The 23,001-nt window shown below is 46.4% G+C and overlaps 1 protein-coding gene across 3 annotated transcripts in view; it reads left to right on the forward strand.

Moving 5' to 3' along the window:
* The window catches only part of INPP5B (inositol polyphosphate-5-phosphatase B), a 738,051-nt gene that overhangs the window by 355,316 nt on the left and 359,734 nt on the right, over positions 1-23,001 (forward strand). For all 3 annotated transcript variants that reach the window (XM_069223977.1, XM_069223978.1, XM_069223979.1), the window contains one exon: positions 14,945-15,046. In XM_069223977.1, the coding sequence (XP_069080078.1) occupies positions 14,945-15,046 (102 nt within the window). The remainder of the gene's footprint in view (positions 1-14,944; positions 15,047-23,001) is intronic.

A 23,001-nucleotide genomic window follows, 5' to 3' on the forward strand; every position in this document is an offset into this window, starting at 1 on the left:
TACGTCCACAACAAGATATCCACAGCAACTTTGCACCCCAATCCCACAACCTCGACAACCTCCTCCCACCAAACATACACCACACAAAGCCACTTGCTCACCACATGTATATATTGCTTACCACACTGGACACCACAGCCATCATGTCCTCCATCTGTTCCTGAGCACCCACTGACTCCTGCCCCCATCACTTCTGCCACCTCAGAAACAAAGAAATCAGCTGTAAACTCACCTCCGTTCTCAGCGCATCCATCACCGCGGTTGCTTTTCCTGATGGATGGAAACACGCAGAGGTCAGACCCCTCCTGAAGAAACTCTCTGCCACCCCCAGCAAACTCAAAAACTGCCACCCCATCTCACTGTTGCCGTTCTCCGTCAAAGTCCTTGAAAAGGCCCTCAACCACCAGCTCACCAAACTCCTAGAAAGAAACAACCTGCTCGAAGCCTCCCAATGCGGCTTCTGTGCCAACCACAGCACTAAGACCACCTTGATCCCCGCTTCCGATGACATCAGAAACCTCCTCGACTGAGGCGATAAAGCAACCCTGATCCTCCTCAACCTCTTGGCGCCATTTGATACCGTATTCCACTACACCCCCATCAGAAGATTCCACCAGGTCGGCATCCAGGGAGACGCCCTCAAATGGGCTGCATCCTTCCTTACAGGATGCACCAGAGAATCAGCTTACCACCCTTCAACTTGGAGCCCAAGAGCATCATCTGCAGTGTCACCCAAGGCTCATCCCTCAGCCCTACCCTTTTCAACATCTACATTACACCCCTGCCGTACATTGTCAGAACCCTAGGACTCAACACCATGTCCTATGTAGATGACACCCAGCTCATCCTCTCGCTCACAGAAGACCCCCTCCACCACTAAAACCAACTTTCACAATGCCATGACAAGTGTTGTTGATAGGACCCAACTGCCTGAAGCTCAACATGGGCAAGACGGAAGTGCTTATTTTTTGGAAAAATGCCAACCTGTGGGAAGACACCTGGTGGCCCCCCCGAACTTGGACCCACACCAGCTGACCACGCCCACAACCTCAGCATCATTCTGGACAGCAAACCCACCCTGCAGCACCAGATCAACCCTCTGTGTGCTCCAAAAAATCTTCAGATCGATTCCCGTCAACACCAGAAAAACCTTCACTCAAGGCCTTGTCACCACACTCTATGCCGGAATCAACTCCCAGCTCCTCAGGAGGCACCAGACTATACAGAACTCAGCAGCCAGACTCATCCGTATTCTCCCTAAATAACCCATATCACCCCTTCCCCAGGAACCTCCAATGACTCCCTGTCAAGAAGAGATGCAAGTTCAAAATGCAGGCACTCACCTACAAAGCCCTCCAGGGCCAGGGACCAGCATACATTAGCCACTACCTAAACTTCCACCGACCCACCAGACACCTGTGCTCCTCCTCCCTCGCCGTCGCACACTTTCCCCACATACACAGAAGCTAGAGTGGCGGTCGTTCCTTCTCCTACCTCACTGCCAAGTCCTGGAATGACCTTTCCTTCCAACTGCTACATCGTCCTCTCTGGTGGAAATCAGAAGGGGGCTCAAGACCTGTCTGTTTGACTGGGACCTGCGAGATCCCAATGCCTGGATACCCATAGGGGTGAATAGCCGCGCTCAACAAATATTGTTTTGCCCAAACGGGCAACACAGGTCAGTTTTTCACAATTCATTTAAGTTGTACACATTAGTATTTGTTCCGTCAATCAAATAGACCCTCATCCGACTCTACCCATTGTATGAGTCCATTAAAGTTCAATTTTACATAATCTTTACTATAAATAAAATCCCTGTGGGTGACATGTATAAATCTGTAAAATATGCTTGTGGGTTAATGTGTGATGTAGAGTTAGGTTTCTATAATGGTGATTACAGTATTATTATATGGTGTATTTATAGGAAAATTATGTGTATTAACACTTACGCAATAAGTGTGCCATGAGTTATAACAGTAGTTTAGGTCACACACTTATGGCCTGATTTAGAGTTTGGTGGCGAGATTACTCCGTCACAGCGGTGATGGATATCCCATTCCCCGAAATATTAATCCCATTTGTATCCTATGGGAGTCATATTTTGGTGAGTGGGACATCCGCCACCGTTGTGACAGAGTAACCCCTCCGCCAAACTCTAAATCAGGCCCTTGGTAACTATCAGTCTACTTAAAATTTATTAATTATTGATACCCAAGGATGTAATCGTTGATGTTGTAAGTGATACCGTAGTATGCTGTGCATGCAGGGGATGCAAGTTATGGTTACTTTACCTAACCATGGGTATGATTACTTTATCTGATCATGTAACTTGTGAGTTTCAGTGGCTTTTGTGTTTTGTTTTATACTTTGTTTTAGAACTTTGCCTTATCTGTTTTAGAGGTGCTTTAAAACCTATGTCAGGTATTCTAACTAAAGCTATTTTAACCTTAGGTTTTTTTTTAGCTAATTTTGGGGAGAAAGTTGTAAAACCTCTTTATTGGATTTTCAAGTACTTTTTTCATAAAACAATACAACAACAACTTGAGAACCAAAGTTCACCATACAATACATAATTCCCCATAAGCTGTGTAATAATACAGTTGAAAATATTTCTGACCAGAAATAATCCGCTGCTGACTACAGTCAACAAAACATTTATTAAGTATCAATGTGTTCAAATACAATTCCCATTATCAGCAGATAGTCTTGGGTATTTTTTGTTGCTCCCCTTTTCTCTATAGGTTTCCCATTATTTGCAGATCCTGCAATAGTTTTCAGGCTAACCCCACTCTTCATATATTGGGGGGAATTTGCATAACCAAACCCCTTTTCCATCTAACTATATTGGGCTGATTTCCTTCAATTTTGGGCGATACCTGTTTTACAGAAAACTAATTCTAGTCTGAGGAAGTTTTAGGTGTTCCCTTCTTTTATATGTTTCCCTTTTTTCCCAGATCCTGTGATGCTTTTGGGGTCAACCCCAAGCTTCATATATTGGGAAATCATATATTGGGAACTCCCATAACCAAACCCATTTTCCAGCTAACAATACACAGAGGGTTGATTTCCTCCAATTTTGAGCAGTGTCTCTTTCACCAAATAACAGTCAAGTCTGAGGAACAACCTTTCGGCTTGTGAAAATCCCTCATCTTCCTGGACATTCAACAATGTGATTTTGGGGCTTAGTTCAATTCATTGTAGCAAAACCTCTTGGTGCTGCACCACTCACACCCTCCCTGAGTGGCCCCAGAGAGAGGTATGCACTCTCTCCCTGCTGGACAAGTGGCAGCAGTTCTGAAGCAGTTCCTGCACACCACTGTTTTCTGCCTGCAGTTCTACTTCGTGTTCTGGACCATTGGCTTGCACTCATAGGTGCAATCTGGACCATGGAGGGTCAGTTGTTTTCCTTTGGGGCGATTCTACCAACCAAGTCTTCTTTCCAGAATCCCTCTGAAAGGATTCTGAAGAATTATGCATCTGCCCAATCTAAGATGACCAACACCATTTCTATTTCTGTCTTATCCCAAACGGTTATCAGGGCTTTTCTATGATTCTGTTTCCTCATGCTGTTTAGGGCCAACTTAAGGGAAGGTGTAAGGGAAGGTTTTTTTATGTTCAGTGCATTGCAACCCTTCGTATGACCTTGTTGTGTTCTATCACTTCTGGACTCAGCATTCATCAGTTTTCAGCTCCAGCCTTTCTTCCAGTCCATCGTCCTTCAAGCTCCTGCATCTGTTTTTGCTGTTTCCCAGTCTGGTTGCCTCCTCTTGTCCTCTGTACCTCGACTGCAACGCCTGGGAGCTCCATCTTTTTGTGGAGGTTTCAACCTTTTGGTTTTTTTTCCCACCTTCTTAGGGCTCCTTCTGAGGAAACTATCTGCTGGGTGCTCACAAGTTCTGGTGGCAACAAGGCTACCGGAACAGGTTGCCCTTACCTCCGTCACATCAAGACTTGGATAATCAGACATCCAAACTGCGTCCCTGAAAGCCCTGTTAACCAATGGATGAATATTCTCCATGCATGCTATGTCCTCTCTGGGAGTAAGCTGTATGCCTAGGTATTTGATACTCTGTGTGCTAACCTGCACTCCAGTGGACTCCATCTAGCCCTCATAACTATCTGTGAGTCATGGAGGGAAGAGTCTTGTCTTGGATAACTTAACCTTCAATCCGGAATAGTCTCCAAATGTGTCTAGGATTTACATGGCTGCAGGACCATATTTCAGGGGATTACACAAATGTATTAGGTCATCTGAGACCTACTGGACCTCATGTTTCTTTTTTGCTGGCTTTAGAATTCTGTGCACTTTACCACTGCTGACCGGTGCTAATGTGTATGTGCTCTTGCCCTAATAGCATGGTAACATTGGTCTGCTGTAGGAAGCTGGTCTTGTGTGTGGTGGGTCCCTAAGTTATTTACACCTTATACCAGGTCCAGGTATCCCATATTTGTGTAGAGTAGACAGTGTCTAGAAGCCAGGCTCTCTAGGTGTAGCTGTGGATGAGCAGCCAAGGCTTATCTAGGATACATGCAAATCTCATGCAATACCACTGTAGTCACACAGCACTCACATGCATTAAAGAAGACACTCCGTGTTACAAAAATAAAGGTACTTTATTTTAGTGACACAATTACCAAAAAGCACTAGAAAGGCGACCCTCCAATAGGAGGAAACACACTAGATATGTACACTAGCAATCAGAAATAGGCATAAATAACAATAGAAAACAGTGCAATAGCAAATAGCCAATAGTGACCCTACGGGAAGCCCAAACCATACATTAAAAAAAATGGAATGTAAATGCAGGATCCCCACCTAGGTAAGCAGAATGTGTAGAGGGGAGCTGGGAGGTACTAGGAAACCCCAAAGGTAAGTACCACAGTGCCCCCCAGCGACCAGGAAGAAGGGGGTAAGTTACTAGATTTTCCCCAACCACCCAAAATGAAGAAAAAGAAGAAAATGCCCAGACAGGACTGCAAGAAACCAGCGGTGGATTTCTGAAGAGGAAGACCTGTAGCAGAAGGGGATCAAGTCCAGAAGCCACAGAAGAGTCCTGTTGGGGCAGGAGCCACTACCCACCCAACTGTGGATGCAGGAGTTGGTCGACAGTAGGACGAAGACGGTCAGGAATGCAGCTCTGTAGCAGCTGAAGAGTTCCAGGAGTATGCAATCAACGTACCACGCCAGATGGATGATTGCAGTCAGTCAGTGGCGAGGAAGAGCCCCCTACCAGCGTTGGCAAAGGCAGAAGTCGCAGTTGAAGCAAAAGGCCAGCTGCCGGGCACCAGCAAGGTCCAGGAGGGCTCAACCCCTGGGGAGTCCTGGGGAGATGCTCAGCAAGGCAGAGAGTCAACAGAAGAGGCAGCCTCCAAAGAGACCCACTGGAAGAGGAACCAAGAGACGCAGAGGATACACTCAGCACAACTGGAGAAAGGTCCCACACCGCATGAGAAGAACACGAGGGCTTTACTTCTCAGGAAGGACTGCTGGGGCTGGGGCTACATGGAGCCTGAAGATCCCTTGGAGGAGACGCCAACAAGCCTTGGTAGCTGCAAGAGACTCTGTGCACGAGGGTACTGTCCTGCATGGAAAGGCAAGGGCTTACCTCCACCAAAGTTGGACAGTTGGCAGAGAGGACCAAGAGGACTACTCAGGACCACCACCCGTGATGCAGGATCCACGCAGCTCAGGATGAGAGCAGATCCACCCAGCTGGTCGTCGTTGCAGTTGGTGCCTGCGGATGCAGGGGAGTGACTCCTTCACTTCAAGGGAGATTCCTTCTTCCTTCCTTCTCATGCAGTCTGAAGACTTGCCGCCCTCAGCGGATGCACAGCCAGGGCAATGTTGCAGAAGCTGGAAGGAGGCGTGGAAACAGTATTGCATGCAGAATCGTCATCATGGATGCAGATTGTCGGTTTGAGGGTCCAATGGTGGTTCCAGTGGCTAGAAATCAAAGTAGAGGTTGCAGAAGAGTCCTGCTGGAATCTTGCAAGCCGAATCTGAGGTTCCACCCAGGAAAGAGACCCTAGATAGCCCTGAAAGGGGGATTGGTCAGGAGGGGGCTCTGACATCACCTGCCTGACTTGGCCACAGATGCCCCCAGAGGTCCCTGCCAACCTTGGATTCAAGATAGCAGAACCCATGAACTCTCTGGGGGAGCTCTGGGCACCACCCTGGGGTGGTGATGGACAGAGGAGTGGTCACTCCAGTTTCGCGTTAGAGCAGGGACTGGAGGTCCCTGCACCAGTGTAGACTGGTGCAACAAATGTGCCCTTCAAAGCATACCAGCGAATGATTCAGACATGTTTGGTACCAAACATGCCTAGGTTCGGAGTTACCATTATGTAGCTGGACAAAGGAAGTGACCTATGTCCAGTGCACGCATAAAATGGTGTCCCCACAATCATGAAGTCCAGGAAGATGGAACTGGATTTCGTGGGGGCACCTCTGCTAGTGCAGGAGTGCCCTCACACACAGGTACCTGCACCCTGGCCTCTTGGCTAGGAGGGCCTACCTTAGGGTTGTCCTGGTGCACTGACCCCTAGTGAAAAGGGTGCATGCACCCTTTCATGCAGGCTGCAAGGGCAGGCCTGCAGATGCACGTTGCATGGGCTCCCCATGGGTGGTATAATACATGCTGCAACCCAAGGGGAATCCCCTGGTATCCCAATGACCTAGGTACCTGGGCATCATATACTAGGGACTTGCACAGGTATGCGAAATGTGGGCTGTAAGTGGGTCAGCTAACCAAGTTTGAAGGAAGAGAGCATAATCCATGAGGTCCTAGTTTGGGACCTCATGGATCCCAGTGAACACAGTCAAACACACTGACAACAGGCAGAACATGTTGGTAACCATGCCAAGAAAGAGGGTACTTTACTACATCTACCCATGACTGGCATATTTAATTTGCTGGTAAGTCCCTAGTAAAGTGCACTACATTTGCTCAGGGCCTGTAAATTAAATGCTATTAGTGGGCCTGTAACACTGATTGATTGTGCCACCCACTTCAATACCACTTTAAACATCACTCAGGCTTGCCATTGCAGAGCCAGTGTGTGCAGTTGTAAACTGCCTTGTCTACCGGGAAAGTTAACCCACTTGCCAGGTCCAAACACTCCTTCTTAATTCATATAAGCCCCCACTAAGGTAGGCCCTAGACAGCCGCCTGGGCAGGGTGCAGTACATTTAAAAAAAAATTGGATATCTACTTTTGAGTTTTACAAGTACAGGTAGTAAAAAACCTTTACATTTGTTTTTCACTACAGAAAAGCCCATCTGTCCCATAGGTTAGCATTGGAATTACCTTATTCCATTTCATAAGTGTAATTTCTAATAGGGACAAAATAGATATTTCGACTTTGGTGTCTGTGGACTCACAATTTAAAATCATAATTGATGGTCAAGTTGGATTTTAAGTTGTTCGTCTGAAAATGACACTTTCAGAAAGTTGGCATTTTCTTACTTTAACCTTTCTGTGCCTTCTGCTTGTCTTTTAATACAGGTCTGGGGTAGGTGACAGCTGGGCTTTGTGCACTCTCTCTAGACAGTCACACACAAAGGGAGCTGAGGTGTGTTATTCAGACTCTGATTGCCCATCGCCAGGCTGATGGGTCTTCCTGTGCTAGATGGGAGGGAAGAACTGATACTTTCACCTGAATAGGCCTGTGCCTGTCCCCACACAGAGTGCTTCATAGTCCCCATAGTGTGTCTGGAGCCAGGGAAGGAGGGACCTGGACTTTGTGCACTTCAAAGTCGTCTCTTTGAAGACTCCCCCCACTTAAAAGGCGCAAAAGGGTATAAGTACTGGGTCCCAAACCCCAACAAGACAGTACACTTCTACACCTGAGGGCATTCTGCCAGGAAGAATGACTGCTGTGCTGCTGAAAGTACTGGCACTCCGCTGGACTCTGCTTGACTTGCTGGATTCCTCCTTTGACTCCAAGTTATTGCTGCCTTGCCTCCTGTTGTTCTGCATTCTAAGGGACATCAAAGACTGCCTGTAACTCTCCAACAGCACCTGGACTCTGACATTTGTGAGTCCGGCCCGCCAACTGGTGCCAGTCTAGTCCTGGACTCTAGGAAGAGGCTCTGCAGCTGTGTTCTGAGAAAACCCACGCATCACTGTCACTTTGCCAATCAGAACCGCCTCATCACTCCTCAACACTGATGTGTCGCATTGCCAATTGCACGGCTCAGGATCGACACATCGCCATCACCCCCAGCACATTACCCTTGCGTCACCAGCTGAGCGGTTTGACGATGACACATTGCTTTCATCGCAAAATGTTCAACGCGCACCTCAAGGACATTGCGTCAACAACTGTGGGGCTCACCGATAAGGCATCCCCTGACTGCACAGATTGTAACCAAAGCATCGGCCTTCCTGCTCCCCGAATCAGATCTTTGACACAAGGTACTGCTTCAGTGGTATAAGGTTGGTCCCCTTTGCTGGTCGGCATCTATCGCAGTTGGCCTAAGCTTTTGGATTTACCCCGGTCTGGCAGGACCAGATAGCCCCGGTTTGCGCTACAAGTTTCTAAGCACTACTATTTCAGATGTTCTTTAAAAATTCATATCTCAACTTCTACTTCTTGGATTTTTGTTGTTTTGGTATTGTTTTGTTCCTTAATTAAGATCTGTTTTTCTAACCTTGTGTGGATTATTTTTGTGTAGTGTTTTCACTCCTTTCACTGTTTTTACTGTATTAAGTTTCGCACAGATATTTTACACATTGTCTCTTAAGTTAAGCCTGACTGCTTTCTGCCAAGCTACCAAACGGCGAGCACAGGTTAATTTAGGGTGTGTATCAGACTTGACCTGACTAAGAGTGATGGTCCCTACTTGGATAGGTTGCATACCTCTGCCAACTAGAGACTTCATTTCTCATAATCCACATCTAAAGATATTTTGTCCTCCAAATCAGTGGACCATCAAAAGCCTGTGGCCAATGTATTTTTTGTGACTCTCCTCGCAAGGGGTTCAGTTGTCCTGGCAGACAGTAACAGGAAAACATGCATCCCTGTTTGGCCATAACAACTGTCATTCGGGCAGTGAGATTTCTGTAGCTTGTGCACGCAATGAAGCGAGGACTGAAGCCCATGTGGCTTAATAATGTAGATAGATAACCCCTAGAGAGGCTATTGAAGGCCTTTTCCAAATCAATCATTAATAAGGCAACAGGCTTGTAAAGTTCGAGTCTCATACTTGACATGCTAAAAGCAGATCTTAAATTATGTCTTGTGGCACGATTTAGCATGAAACAGCTTTAGTCAGGGTGGATGAGGTTTGTGAGATCAATGAACAAGTCAGGGGAAAGCACTTTCTGGGGGTCTTTGCGTCTGTATTGATAAAGGAGATGGGTTTTTATGACTTGCCCTTGGCTTGGGATTGGTCAGGTTTCCGGACGATGGCACTGTGCACCTCGATCACTTCTGGTAAAAATACATCTGTCTCTCTCACTGTGGAGTTGCAAGGCCTTTAAAAAAAAAAAAAAACTCCACCAAGAATCTATCCAGGCCAGGTTTTTACCTGAGGAAGTCATTTAATAGCATCTGATATTTCTTCTGTGAATAGTGACTCATCTAGTGTTGCTTTGTCCCCATCAGAAAGGTAGGCATCCATATTTGATTAAAAAAACTTCTAGCTGAATATTCCTTAACTCTGAATTCTCCCCAGTCTACAGACTGGATCCAGAAGATTTCCATGAGCAGAACCCCTGCGCACTGCCGGTAGGTGGGGTTGTTGGCTCCGCTTCCATCGCTGGCATCATCACCGCTGGGAATTATGTTGTGGTCCATACATAGGTGCCTCCTAGGCGCGCTAACGTCAGTTCTTTTCTTTCCGTACCAGCCAGTTCTGATCTGAAGAGAGTTACCCCTCTGTCAGTTTTTCGGCCGCAGCGCCAGTGGGCTTTCAGGGATGCAGTCCTGGTTCCAGACTGATGCTGGTCATACCTCCTTGACCTTGCTGGTGCCACTCCTGATGCTTACAGTCCGGCGCCCACTGGCGGTATCATCCCCATTGTCATCGCTGACTCCGACACAGAGTTAGAATGGCGTTGCTGACCCGGCACCAGCAGGATCTTTGCCTCCTAGTTCTGATCCTGAGCCCTATTCTTTTGGCCCAGGCCTTAGGGGAAGAATGGGAGGGGTTGCTGGACCCTTTAGAATACCAAACCGAACAAAGACAAAATGGACTGGTGTGAGGACTTTGGTGAAGCCAGTGGGCTGGACATATCTCCAGATACTGGTATGCTTACTCCCCTGCTGTGGCTATGGAAGAGGGAGCCTCTTATGCCATGGTGGTGAGGAGGGCAGCTCATGTTCTGGATCTTCTGCTATCCTCAGTGGCCATCAAGACTAAGCTCTTGACAGAGGTTCTGCAACAGGAGCTTCCACCTCCAAACCCCTGCTCCCGTTCAATGATGCCCTCACAGACGTCCTTCTGGGTACCTGGTCCTAGCCTGCACAGAGGCTCCTGTCAATAGGACTATTGTCCGCCACCATCTCCCCACACTTGGGGGCCCAGGTTTACTAATGTATCACCCCACCCTTGGTAGCTTGGCGTTCCAAGCCTTTACTTCCCATTGTGCATTCCCTACCACTCCTCCGGATAGGGAATCTAGGAGTTTGCATTCATTTGGGAAGAAGGTGTTTTCTGTCGCCAGCCTTGCATTGCCAGCTGTGCCCTGCCTTTTGGGACATTTTTCCCACACTCTGTGGGATACGATTGCACAAGTGCTACCACAGGTCCTGGAGGAGGCCCATGCTATACTCTCTCGGGCTGTTGCTGATATCAGAGACGCATTGAAGTTCACGATCCATTGTGGAGTGGACACGACCGACTCGCTAGGTAGATCGATCACTTTCTACGACAGTGGCCCTGGTGCGCCATGTTTGCCTGAGGATGTCTGGCTTTTCGGGGAATGTTCAAGTTTCACTGAGAGACATTCCCTTCAATGGCACCCCTCTTTTAGGAGACAAGGCAGATTTGGTGCTTGAGCGCTTCAAGGTTTCTCGTGCAAAGGCCAGGTCCTTGGTTCTTGCAGCTTCCTTTCTTTGCCCCTAATCTGCCTTTCGCTCCTTTCATGTCTACCAAAGGGGATACCCACTGTGCCAGTTCCTGTCCACCCACTGTGCCATGCAGGCTGCCCAGCTTCTGCCCTGCAAAGGGCCTGGGAACCACCAATCTTGTGGGTCAGGTGGCCTCCGGTCTGGTCAGTCTACCGCTACCCCCTGCCCCCCACAACATCCTCTAAACCCTCCTAATCTGCCTCTCCCCCACCAAAGACACCCACTAGGCGGCAGGGTTCACCAAATCTTGCCCCACTGGCAATCCATCACTTCAGACATGTGGGTTTTGCAGATCATCCGAAGGGCCTGCTCTCTCCCCTTCGAGACTACACCTCACCTTATGACTGGATGACGGAGGATAAACTGTTCTTTCCCCGCAAAGATATTGCAGCTCTCTTGGCCAAGGGAGCCATAGAGTGGGTCTGGTGCCAGAAGTATGCTATCTTCTCCCACCGCCAGACTATGGCGAATCTCCTGCATTTGTTCGGGTTGACTATAAACATGCCAAAGTCACACCTGACTCCCTCTCAGTCTCTTCCTTTCATCTGAGCTATTCTGGACATGGTGCATTTTTGTGCTTATCCTCCCAAGCGTCAAGTCCAGGATATTCAAGCTATGATACGGATGTTTCAGCCTCTCTCCTGGATTTCAGTGAGACTGACTCTCAGACTGCCAGGCCGCATGGCCTCCTGCATCCTGCTGGTGGCACACGCCAGATGGCATATTCAGGCTCTGCAGTGGGACCTGTAGTTACAGTGGGCGCAGCATCAGGGGAATCTCTCCGACATGGTCCAGATCTTGGCAGGAACTGTGAAAGACCTGCTGTGGTGGTTAACAAACCGCCATTGAGCCAGAGTCCAATCCCTCTCCTTTCCTCACCCAGATCTGAAATTAGTGACAAATTTATCACTCCTGGGATGGGGTGATCATCTGCAAGAGGTGGAGTTCAGAGGAAGCTGGTCTCCAGCGGAAACGGTACACCACATCAACTTGCTGGAGCTCCCAGTGATCAACTGGCAATAAAAGCCTTTCTTCCCCCTATCAAGGGAACGATAGTGCAGGTATTCACGGTCAACAGCATTGCCATGTGTTACTGCAACAAGCAGAGCTGGATGAGGTCATGGGCCTTGTTAAGAGGCTCTCTGCCTCTGGACATGACTGGAACAGCAGGGCATATCAGTGGTGTTTCAACATCTGGTGGGCTCTCTGAATGCCAGAACAGATCAACTCAGCTGAAAATGCCTAGTAGATTTCGAATGGCATCTCCATCCAAAGGTGGCAAAAGGTCTCTTTCAGCGGTGGGGACAGCCTTGGTTAGACTTCTTCACCTCCTCTGAGAACGTGAAGTGTCAGCAGTTTTGCGCACTGGAGTTTCCAAGGCGGCACTCCCTTGGAGAGGCTTTTTGTCTCGAGTAGAACTCAGACCTCCTGTGCTCCTTTCTATCCGTACCTCTCCTGCCAGAGTTCTCAAGAAGATCAGGAACGGCCTGGCCCAAGTAATCCTTGTTGCATCAGACTGGACACAGGGAGTCTGGTATCCCGAGCTGCTGAGTAGGTACATCAATCCTGCGGACAGACTGTCCCTTCGGGAAGATCTTCTGTTGCAGCAACAGGGGAGGGTTCTTCACCCAAACCTGTCCACTCTCCACCTTCTTGCATGGAGATTGAGCGACAACAGTTGGCAGCTTTTGACCTTCTATCCAAAGTCTGAAACATCATCTTGGCAGCCAGGCGTCCCTCCACCAAAATGAAATAGGCCTATCGTTGAAAACATTTGTAGCATGATGAACAGAAAAGTCTGTTGACCCCCTCTCTGCCCCTCTTTCTGCGGTTCTACTGTTCATCCTTTCCATTGTCCAGCAGGGCTCTGCTCTGGGCACTCTTAGGGCTATTTATCTCCCATTTGGCCTTCTTGAGGTTGCCTCAGCAACCTTCTTTGTTCAAGTCTCCTATTTAACATAGGTTCCTCAAAGGTTTTACTCATCACTTCCCTCCATCTGCATTCATTATTCCCCAGTGGGATCTTAATTTGGTTCTGACCTTTTTGATGTGCACTCTATTTGAGCCTCTCCACAACTGTCGCCTATGGCTTCTCACATTGAAAACAGCCTTCCTTGTTCCAGTTACATCTTCCCGCAGAGTGAGTGAGCTGAGGCCTTATAATCTAAGCCACCCTACCTCTCTTAATCTTGACAAAGTGGTGCTTCGCACTAGGCCTCCTTTCTGCCAAAAGAGTTCACACCTTTTCATGTAGGCCAATCTAGCACCTACACATCCTTCTAAGGAAAAAGAGAGACTCCACCTCCTGGACTCAAAAAGAGCTTTGGCGTTCTACTTTGATCGTACAAAACAATTCTGGGTGGATGACCAACTCTTCATGGGGTATGTGGGTGCAAAGAAAGGTTAAGCCGTGAAGAAGCACAACATCGCCAGATGGGTCATACTCTGCATTAAGATCTGCTACGCACTGGCCAAAAAGCAGCCTCCTGAGGGCTTGCGAGCTCATTCCACCAGATCTAAAGCTGCAACCACTGACTAGGAATCCCGGTCCTTGACATCTGCCAGGCAGCAACGTGGGCATCTCTGCACACTTTTACCAAACACAACTGCATGGACCGTCAGGTCCATAGGAACAGGCACTTTGCCTGTTTAGTCCTGCAGGATTTCTCATTTGAAAATGATTCGCAGACCCACTTCCGGGAATTAAATTGCATGGGTATCAATTCAACGGTGAGGAATCTGCAGCTAGAAGACTCTATCAGATGAACAATCTACTGTCTTGCTCTAAAAAATAATCTGAATCCAGTCTGATGCCTGGGGAGAATTCAGAGGTAAGGAATCTGCAGCTAGACGTAGTCACTATCAGATAAGGCATTACTGAAGCCCCGCCATGCAAAGGCTGTCAGAAAGGGGGTGCCGGGGGCCCCATGGACAGCCCCGTCGCCCTTTCCAGTGCCCAAATTACGGGCAGGGGAAAGCGCGACAGGTGCTTCTTCACCAGCCGCACCTCCACATTGGCGCCGTCTCGATTACGAGCCAGCATCAATGTTGAGGCCCTGTTCACGTTGTTCCCGCTTCACGGGTCAGCGGTGAACTCCTAATACGGCCAGCGGTGTTCTGGCCACAAAGTTTGATATTTCCTTTACTCCTGCTAACTGAGAAGGTGGGGCAGATGCAAGTATTTTGACCTTTTTAGGCAAGGTTGGATTTTGGTGACCCCCATACCTTGCAATGAGGTTAAAGTGTGATGCTGTTGTTGCTTCTGGAAAATCTGGTGCCCTTGGGCTTTCGGCACCCCATGAACCCGTCTAGTATTGACTTTGCTCTAGCACTGACCTTACCCAAAGTCTGGCTTTTATTGTGGTACTTATAAGCGTCAAGTTTACTGGTTTAGTGAAGGAGTTGCAGGTTGAGCGCTATCTGCAGCAAGATGTGTGGTAATGAACTGCCCCAGCACTTGACAATTTCCAAGTTGCAGAGCAGTTCTGGCCATTATCACCCGCCGATTGGCTTCTTATATGGACCCCCGTTAGAGCAGTAGTCCCAGAGTCACTACTTAGCTTGACAGTATTATTTAAAAACTATTTGCTTCTGATCACTTGCACACTGATTTATATGGTTGATGTACAAATAATTTGTGAATATTAGTTCATGTAAATGTATTTGTTGATTTGATCTAAAACACATTTCACCAAGTTCTTTGTCTCTTTCTTTATTATAGCTTTTTTTTGTAACGTTGAATTGTGAAAGAGGTGTTGGTGCGTTACAGTGAAGTAATTTGAATAGGTGTGTAATATCTTAAGCCTTGTTCCTATTGTGTCTTTTTAGAGATGAAATGTGACTCTGTTGTACTTTTTTCTCACGCTAGGTTTTTTCTTGGAACATACAATGTAAATGGACAGTCGCCAAAAGAAAGTCTTCAGCCCTGGTTAAGCTGTGACAAGGAACCACCTGATGTTTACTGTGTAGGGTATGTGGATGTTTTCATTTAAGTATATTCAATTGCTAGAACAAGTGAGAACATTTATTTTAGAGATGTTTATGAGTGGTGTGTGGTTGTTAACTAATACCACTCAGTACCTGCTCTGTATTCATTTTACAGTTTGACTTCCTGCTGGCAAGTTAATGGCCCTCACCCAGGGCATGGTTTAACCTCTGGCTCATTGTGTCCTTTTGCTGGCAGGGGTATTTTGGTAAAGAAAGGATGTTGGCAGACATTCATTCACTAAAACGCATTCTTCTCCTAGTATAGCAGATTGCAGTGTCATGAATGAAGGAGCCAAGCCAAGCATGGAGTAGGATGCAGCCCTGCAGACCTTGGCTCCTCCTTTGCTCGAAGTTCTAATATGGCACCCCTTCTTTGGAAGCTAAAGTCCCGAATCTAGTCCCATATCACGGAGGAGACTCACTGCCGCCTCAAGATGATTCCTTGAGAGAGCAGGAAATCTGCCTACATATGATCCCTCTGGCTTCTTCGCAGCAGTGAGTGAAGCACAGCCGCCATCTTGGGCATTTTGCCAGCTTGGAGCTCCCCCTGAACCCACAGGGAACACAAACTTGCAGCTCACAGTTTAATATGTCACTGCACCTTGGTGGCCCACTGGTACTCAGGGGATTGGAAGTGCCCCTCTCCCCCCTAACCTTGCCCCTCCTAAGATGGAAGGCCTCACTCTAAGCTTCCCTGCAGTCACGGCCAACACCTGGATCATTAACGTGGCACTCATCTACTGTTATAGGGCTGATTGGGGTACATACAGCAGTTCACTACAGCTGAGCCTAGCCCATACTGCTCTGTCCCAGGACCCTCTTCACCTTGATTCTTGCAATATGGTCAAGGTTAAGCATCATAAAGAAAACTCTGTGGTAGGCATGTGGAACTGAACCAGTGAGAGGGCACTCAAACAGGACGACCTGCCCTTGCTAAGCAAGGAGGCCTTAAGCACTCTGATGACCCTGCTTGACCGAAATGGGCGATGAAATTAGGCTGCTTCAAATTAACTTTATGTCCTGGTTACAAGATCTGCGCTATGAGGTATGCATGGTGGGTCATAGGGTAGACAAACTGAATAACCGCTTCTGGAGGAACAAAACATGTAAATAATGAAAGAACATCTTGAAAGCTGCAGCAGACGCAACAATATCCATATCTGGGGGAGTCCTTAAAAGTGCAAAGGGAGCGGCTATCAAGAGCTTCAATAAGGACCTGCTCCAGGTAATTAGATGAAATCCAGTTCTGCTAGCACCCCTGCTAGGACCCAGCCCACCAAGTCCTTACGAATTTCACCGAATAACATGCGATCACAGACATCCTAACAAGTATGTATTACTTCAAGGACATGGAAGACATTATGTGCTCTGCAAGGGGAAAAGCAGACCTCGTCTTCTGTGGACCCACCATCTATCTTTTTCAAAATCTCTGAGTAGCCACGCTTCGGTGCCATATAGACTTTTGACCCATCCTGTAAGCATCATGTTCCAGTGATTAGGAAAACACCACACTGTCTGGTCCTCACAGAAGCGAGATCCTTGTTGGGTCTTCCCCAGGACAAGGAGAGCAAAGCGAGCTCACAAAACCCAGGCACATATTGGCCTCTGCCTGGTCTAGCAAAGGGTCTACGGGAATACAAGAGCACAAGGTCTTGATGACAAGACACCAGCCGAAGCCAAAACAGACATCATCTCCCGCCTCCTCAAAGTGAAACGGGAACCCCCACCAATGGCATCTTCATTGCAGAATCAAGACCCCGACCCTTCAGCCGATTGACAAGTATATTTACTCACACTCCTCCAGAGGGGCACAGTTGGAAGGGCCGAGGAAGGAAAGCTAGGCACATTTAGGGAGATTCAATCAGCTGCCCTCTGCCCCTCTTCCTTCTCAGACCCTGCTTCTAACACCAGACTGCTCCACTGGTATCACGTTACCAGTTCTCCTTGCCAAACCTTTGACGGTTGCACTTCTAGTGGGGACTGATTCAGGTTTGCGAATGGCTGCAGACTACTGGATTGGCCATATTGCCTTACTAATGTTATGTGTTTTTGTTTTTACCCCTTCCCATCTCCTCTGCCTCCTCAGTACAAGCTCATCACATCCCCTCCACAGTCCTCACAGGTACTGGGACTGACATCACATGCTGCCCACACTGCTGGTTGCTACACTACCTGAAATGTACACTAATCACTACCAGCAATGACCTCACACACTCTCAAACTCCTCTCACTTAACGTTAGGGGCTTAAACTCACCGAATAAGTAGCACCAGATATGGCACTACCTTCACCTCCTTTAAAGAGGATCAACAACACATGCATGACACAGAATACCCGCACCAATACTGGGCATCCCCCTCTATCAAATCATTTGGTGTTGCTATAATGTGCAAGTCTCATATTGGCCAGAAAACCCTCTTCCATTGCTCCCACACTGCTGCTACCTAAAATTGGTTCTGTCCAGGGAAAAGGCTCCCCTCCCACTATTAAATGTATATGTCCCTAACAACGGTCAAGAGAGGTACCCACCAACGCTCCTAGCAAGTCAGCTCAATGATATGGGTGGAAACATTATTTATGGAGTTGATTTTAACCTAGCTTGTGATCTTGAAAAGGGTATAAATGGAAACGTATACCAAGGCACCAAGATTTCCACACTCCTCAAAAAAAAAAAAAGAAAATACAGAACTGGGCTTGCTTGACACCTGGATGTCATTTACACCCATATACGAGAAACTACTCCTATTTCTCCCATGTTCAGTCTGCCTATTTGCGCATTGATTACGTCGTGATCACACACTCACTATTTTGACTCTAGAGTCAGTGACCATATTGGACTTATTAGTTTCCTGCCACGGACTCCAAGCTCTCACCTGGAGGGATGGCCTATCTCCTTATAAGTGCCCTATGTGCTAGCACCCTAACCAAATCCTGAGAGACGCGGTAAACAGATTGGCCGTATGCACCGCTATCACCTAATACTTTACACTCAACACTGACAAGTTGACCTCACATTTGCTTTGGGATGCCTTCAGTGCTAGTATACAGAGTGTGATAATCACCATTGAGATAGATAGATAGATAGATAGATAGATAGATAGATAGATAGATAGATAGATAGATAGATAGATAGATAGATAGATAGATCGAGAGAAGCAGGACTTACAGAGCAAACTCGCACATCAAAGATTAAAGCTTTGTAACTCATGGACAGACTGAAATCCCTCCAAAGCTAACAAACCTAAACTGCCCATGGTGTGTGGCCAACTTAAAGCACACAGGACCAATTGCGCTGAACGGTCTCTTTTGACCCTGGGTCAGTTATTCTATAATAAGGAAGATAATCTGGTCTCTTTCCTTGCATGTAAGATGTGACTCCATAAAAATAAATCACTTATCTCACAAATCTGCATGCCTAGAGGTGAATAGACATAGAGGGAATCTGGGAAACAAGCCACAATCTATTCTTTTTACCAATCCTTATATGAGCGAGGAATAGAAAATCCAACTGAAATACACACCTACCTACAGGACTCTGAATGCACAACAATAATTTCATGTCAAAGAGAAGTCCTAAGTGACACGTCAGAACTTCACCAAGCACACATACTCCTGTCTTGCAGGGAAATCCCCTGACCCAGATGGTCTCAGATCTGAATTCTCCAGATGTTTCCTCCCCATCCACCAAGACCACTTGCTCCTTCTGTTTAACTCCATTTTGCAGACCACTAGCCTCACACCACCCGGACCAGGTGGGTTTCATTTGCAACAGACTGGGAGCAGAGAATGTCAGTCTTGCTCATTTGCTAGAAAAAACACATAAACAAGATATACCGGCACTACTGATTTCTCCAGCTGCTTTAAAAATTCATCTAGGACCCAAGATGAAAGACAAAATCCAGCATGACCCTCACTGCATTTATTAGGATCAACAGACAATGCACCGCACCAACTAAACTCCCCAGGAGTACAAGACAAGGCAACTCACTCTCCCCACTCCTATTCACTCTGGTGGTGCAGCCCCTAGCCCTGAAAATCCGGCAAACATAAATAAATATGGGCATCCCACTTGGGGGTCTGGAACACAAAATCAGGCTTTTTGTTGACGACATCATTCTTACAATAACTAACCTGTCTGACTCCCCTTTTTCATAGGTAATTTGTTTGATTTGTTACATAGGTCTCAACATCACCACTCAGTTAGAGAAATGATCAAGGGTAAAATGGGTGACCGATGAAGTAGCATGTCACATGACATGAGTGACACCACCTCATCCAATGTTCCAAAAATTTGAGATTAGGTGCTCACCTAAGATAAATAGTACTCTAGTATAGAGGAGTAATTCTCTCCTTGTGATAAAAGATGCCAATCGTAAAACCATTATAGAAGACCTTAGGAAATGGTGCCCATTATATTTATCATGGCTGGAACGTATTAAAGTCATTAAGATAAATAGGCTTTACCACTTTCAGTTTTTCCCCACTCCCATTCCAATGTCTAACATCTCTAAGCTTCAATCTCATAAACTTGTCCATTTGCAACGGGAAACAAGCTCCTTATACTTTCCAAAGTCAAAGCGGGGTTGTCCTGTCCGAACCTCTTAGGCTAGTATTGGGCCATCCACTTTCAATACTTTTCAGAATGGCTAGTAAAGGGAGTGAGAAGCACTGGTACCACATGGCCTGCTCAGTCACATGCCATCCACTGTGGGATCTTGTGTGGCTCCCACATTGCTTTCAGCCGAAAAGTGCCTACGCTACCATGCTCACAAAATCAGTCCTTGAGATATGGGATCAACTTGCATTCAAGAGCTGCCTTAAGACCTTTCTGTCCCTGAACACACCAATAGCCAGAAACCCTGGGTTCACTCTTGCCCTTGACCCCAAGACCTCCTTGGACTGGAACCAGAATGCAGGACCTTAAAAGACCTAATTCAAGGATAATCCATCAAACCATTTGATCAATACAGATGAGTTCCATATCAAAGAGAAATCCAGACTCCAATATTGTCAACTCAAATCTGAGCTTTACTCCCTCCCAGCTTTTCAAATGCCATGAGACCTCTCACTTCTTTTGACAATCTAGTTCATACATACTCTGGCATGAAAGGTTTAATCTCCAGAACGTACCGGGTCCTGCAAGACTTTAAACCAACCTCCTCACACACTTATCATTCTGTATGTGAGAGGGAACTACACAAGGGCATACCACCCAAAGACAGGGGACAACTCTGGCAAGACATACTGATGGCCTTATGCAGTATTTCGCAGAGGGAGTTGGCCTGTAAAGGTATGTAGCAATGATACTTTACTCCAACACGCCTGCACAGAATGTTTCTTACGGTTTCGATACTATTTTGGCATCGTGAGTTGGAAGAATGGACATTCCTGCACATCTGGTGGTTGTGCGCGATAATCCAGACATTCTGGGCCATATTAAGGGGAACCTGGGATACCTCATCCCAGCTAACCCATTCACAGTGATCTTGGGCATGACCCCTTCAAACATGAGAGGGCATAACATGATCTAAAAAGATACCCATCTGGCATAAAACAGGAACAGCCACCCAACTCATAGATTTCTTCTGGAAAAAAAAAGGAAACCCCCAATATCTATAAGATGTGGCAAATGCTAGCCATGAGGTAACACTCACACTTTCAGAAATGAAATTTTCCCACTTATGGCAACCTTTGATAGACTACATGTCCATCTTTGAATATCATTATTTCACTCTCCAACAACTCCGCTTGATACGAATTTTTGAGTGAAACACGGGGCCCATGATGTCTACCAGACAACCTCAGCTAGCCCCCACACATCTTACATGGCAGGTAAAGGCAGCCACATTCGCTACATCCTATCAATCCCACCATCCCAAAGTGTGGGAGCCTCACACATGCTATAACACTAACCCTAATATAGAACCACAATCTTCATATGCCAACACCCAGTACATCATGCACACAATCTTTACAAATCTAAGACCTTATATATCACTAAACACGCTTTCTCCAAGATTCCTACGCCTCAAGATAGAATTCCTGTTATTTTTAACAACTGATACAAACCTTGCTCAGTGACATGGACCTGGACGGATTTAAGCCACTCCTCACACAATGCCTAGTAACGGATTTAACTTGAACACTGAACTCATTCTGAAGGAACACATTGTCAAGAAAATAAACAACCTACTAAAGAAATGTAACTGCTTAAAACAAAGCCATAATGACCAGCTGGCCAGAATATCTAGCTGACAAACTCCCCCTCTCTGGTGGCTCTTGACAGATCCACAGCCAGGACACATTTTGACTGTAGACAATGAAGTGCAAAAAAGAAACATCAAGGGAAAAGGGAATAGTTGAAGGCGCACTTTCTTTAAAGAGCAGTACTTGCATTAACAGTATATTTCTGCTCCCAAAACTCCGCTACCTTCCCGTTCACTCAACTGTATCTTCGTTCCACTGCACTTTGCAGAAGTTTACACTATACAGATACTACATATACATACAATTCACTTTAATCTGAAAAATGCCTTCTGTCCCAAATTCAGTCTTAAACAATTGTAGCAACAAATACCTCTTTCTAAGACTTTTGAAGGCAAGTGTGACAGTTTTGTTCTTGATATGAAAACAAATAGTCTCAATCCTGTTGTCCAAAATGTTCGTAAAATTCCAGGAGCTCTTTTTGATGTACACGTCCTTGGGTTATAAAGGAAACTGCCTCTTGCCTGCAAGAGGACAGACAAAATCCAGTCACGCTGGTCTTCGGGTTCTTCTACAAAGAAGAGTCAGAGATTCTTGTACTTCCATCTTGCTGTCTTCTTCAAGAATCAAGTTTTCCTGAAACGGAGAATAACTCCAGATTTTGGGTCTAGAAGAAAGCAGTATTCCAATACTCAGTCTCTTCCAAGAGAAACAAGAATACTCTGACAGCATTCTTCTTTCTGTCTTCTGCAGATCCGTGTAGTATTTTCATTTCGAGATGATGGAGGGCTGAAATTCTGAACATATTATTGAAAAGTCCACACACTGTGCCCTACCACCCATTTAAATCCTTCCTATCTCATTTGGCCAAAAGTGTCTAAAAACTCACAATTCCTTGGGGTCTATCAAGATGTCAGAAGGCTACCTAAAGACCAGCCATCAGCTTGAATATTAAAATCAGGTGGAAAATGTAGTAAAACTACTTGGTGCATTTCTGGTGAAATAAAATATAGTTTTTCCGAGCTGGTGGATTTTTGTTGCCAGCTTTGTTCAATGATTTGTCCTGGAAATTGTGATTTTCTTGTTGTTGTCATCATTTCCCCTCCCAAGTTCCCAGCTTTAAGCCCTGTGAGACTTATAGGAGACGCATATCAGTTTCTGATCCCCATCCATCATGGCTATGGTGGCTTAGCCAAAAGCATGATCCGGAGATTTGAGACCTTTGTCTAACAATGCACTTCAAGGTATTGAGATAAAAAGGTGGTCAAAGCTAGCCTTAGTTTTTTAAAACAATTCCTATACCAATCTCATTCAAGGTCTCACACTAGGTCATGGTCAGATATTTCTTCACAGCGATTTCATGGAAAAAAATATAAAAAGCGGCACAGTTCACAGCACAACAGAAAAAGAAGCAAGGACATTCATGACTCTTACATATACTTTTTAAGGATGTTGGCTTCCTGCAGTCTCGTACCCAGTTGAGTTTCTCATCTGCTGGAGTATCAGCTCACCAAGTGCAGAAAATTTGGGAAGCCATAAGGAGAATGCTTGCTTCCCCTCCACTGGGACACCTTTGTCAGCTTCCATGAAGGTTATGACATCAGCTTTGTCCCCATTTGGAGTCACTTGGCTTTGTTTGCTACAATCATGACACTGTCTGCTCCAGCAACTCATACATCAATTGTGTTGGGGCTCAGATCTGCCCAAAAGCCTTTTCCAAAGCCAAATATCCCCA

The sequence above is a fragment of the Pleurodeles waltl genome, chromosome 3_1 (genome assembly GCF_031143425.1).
Source record: "Pleurodeles waltl isolate 20211129_DDA chromosome 3_1, aPleWal1.hap1.20221129, whole genome shotgun sequence".
Classification (NCBI taxonomy): Eukaryota; Metazoa; Chordata; class Amphibia; order Caudata; family Salamandridae; genus Pleurodeles; species Pleurodeles waltl.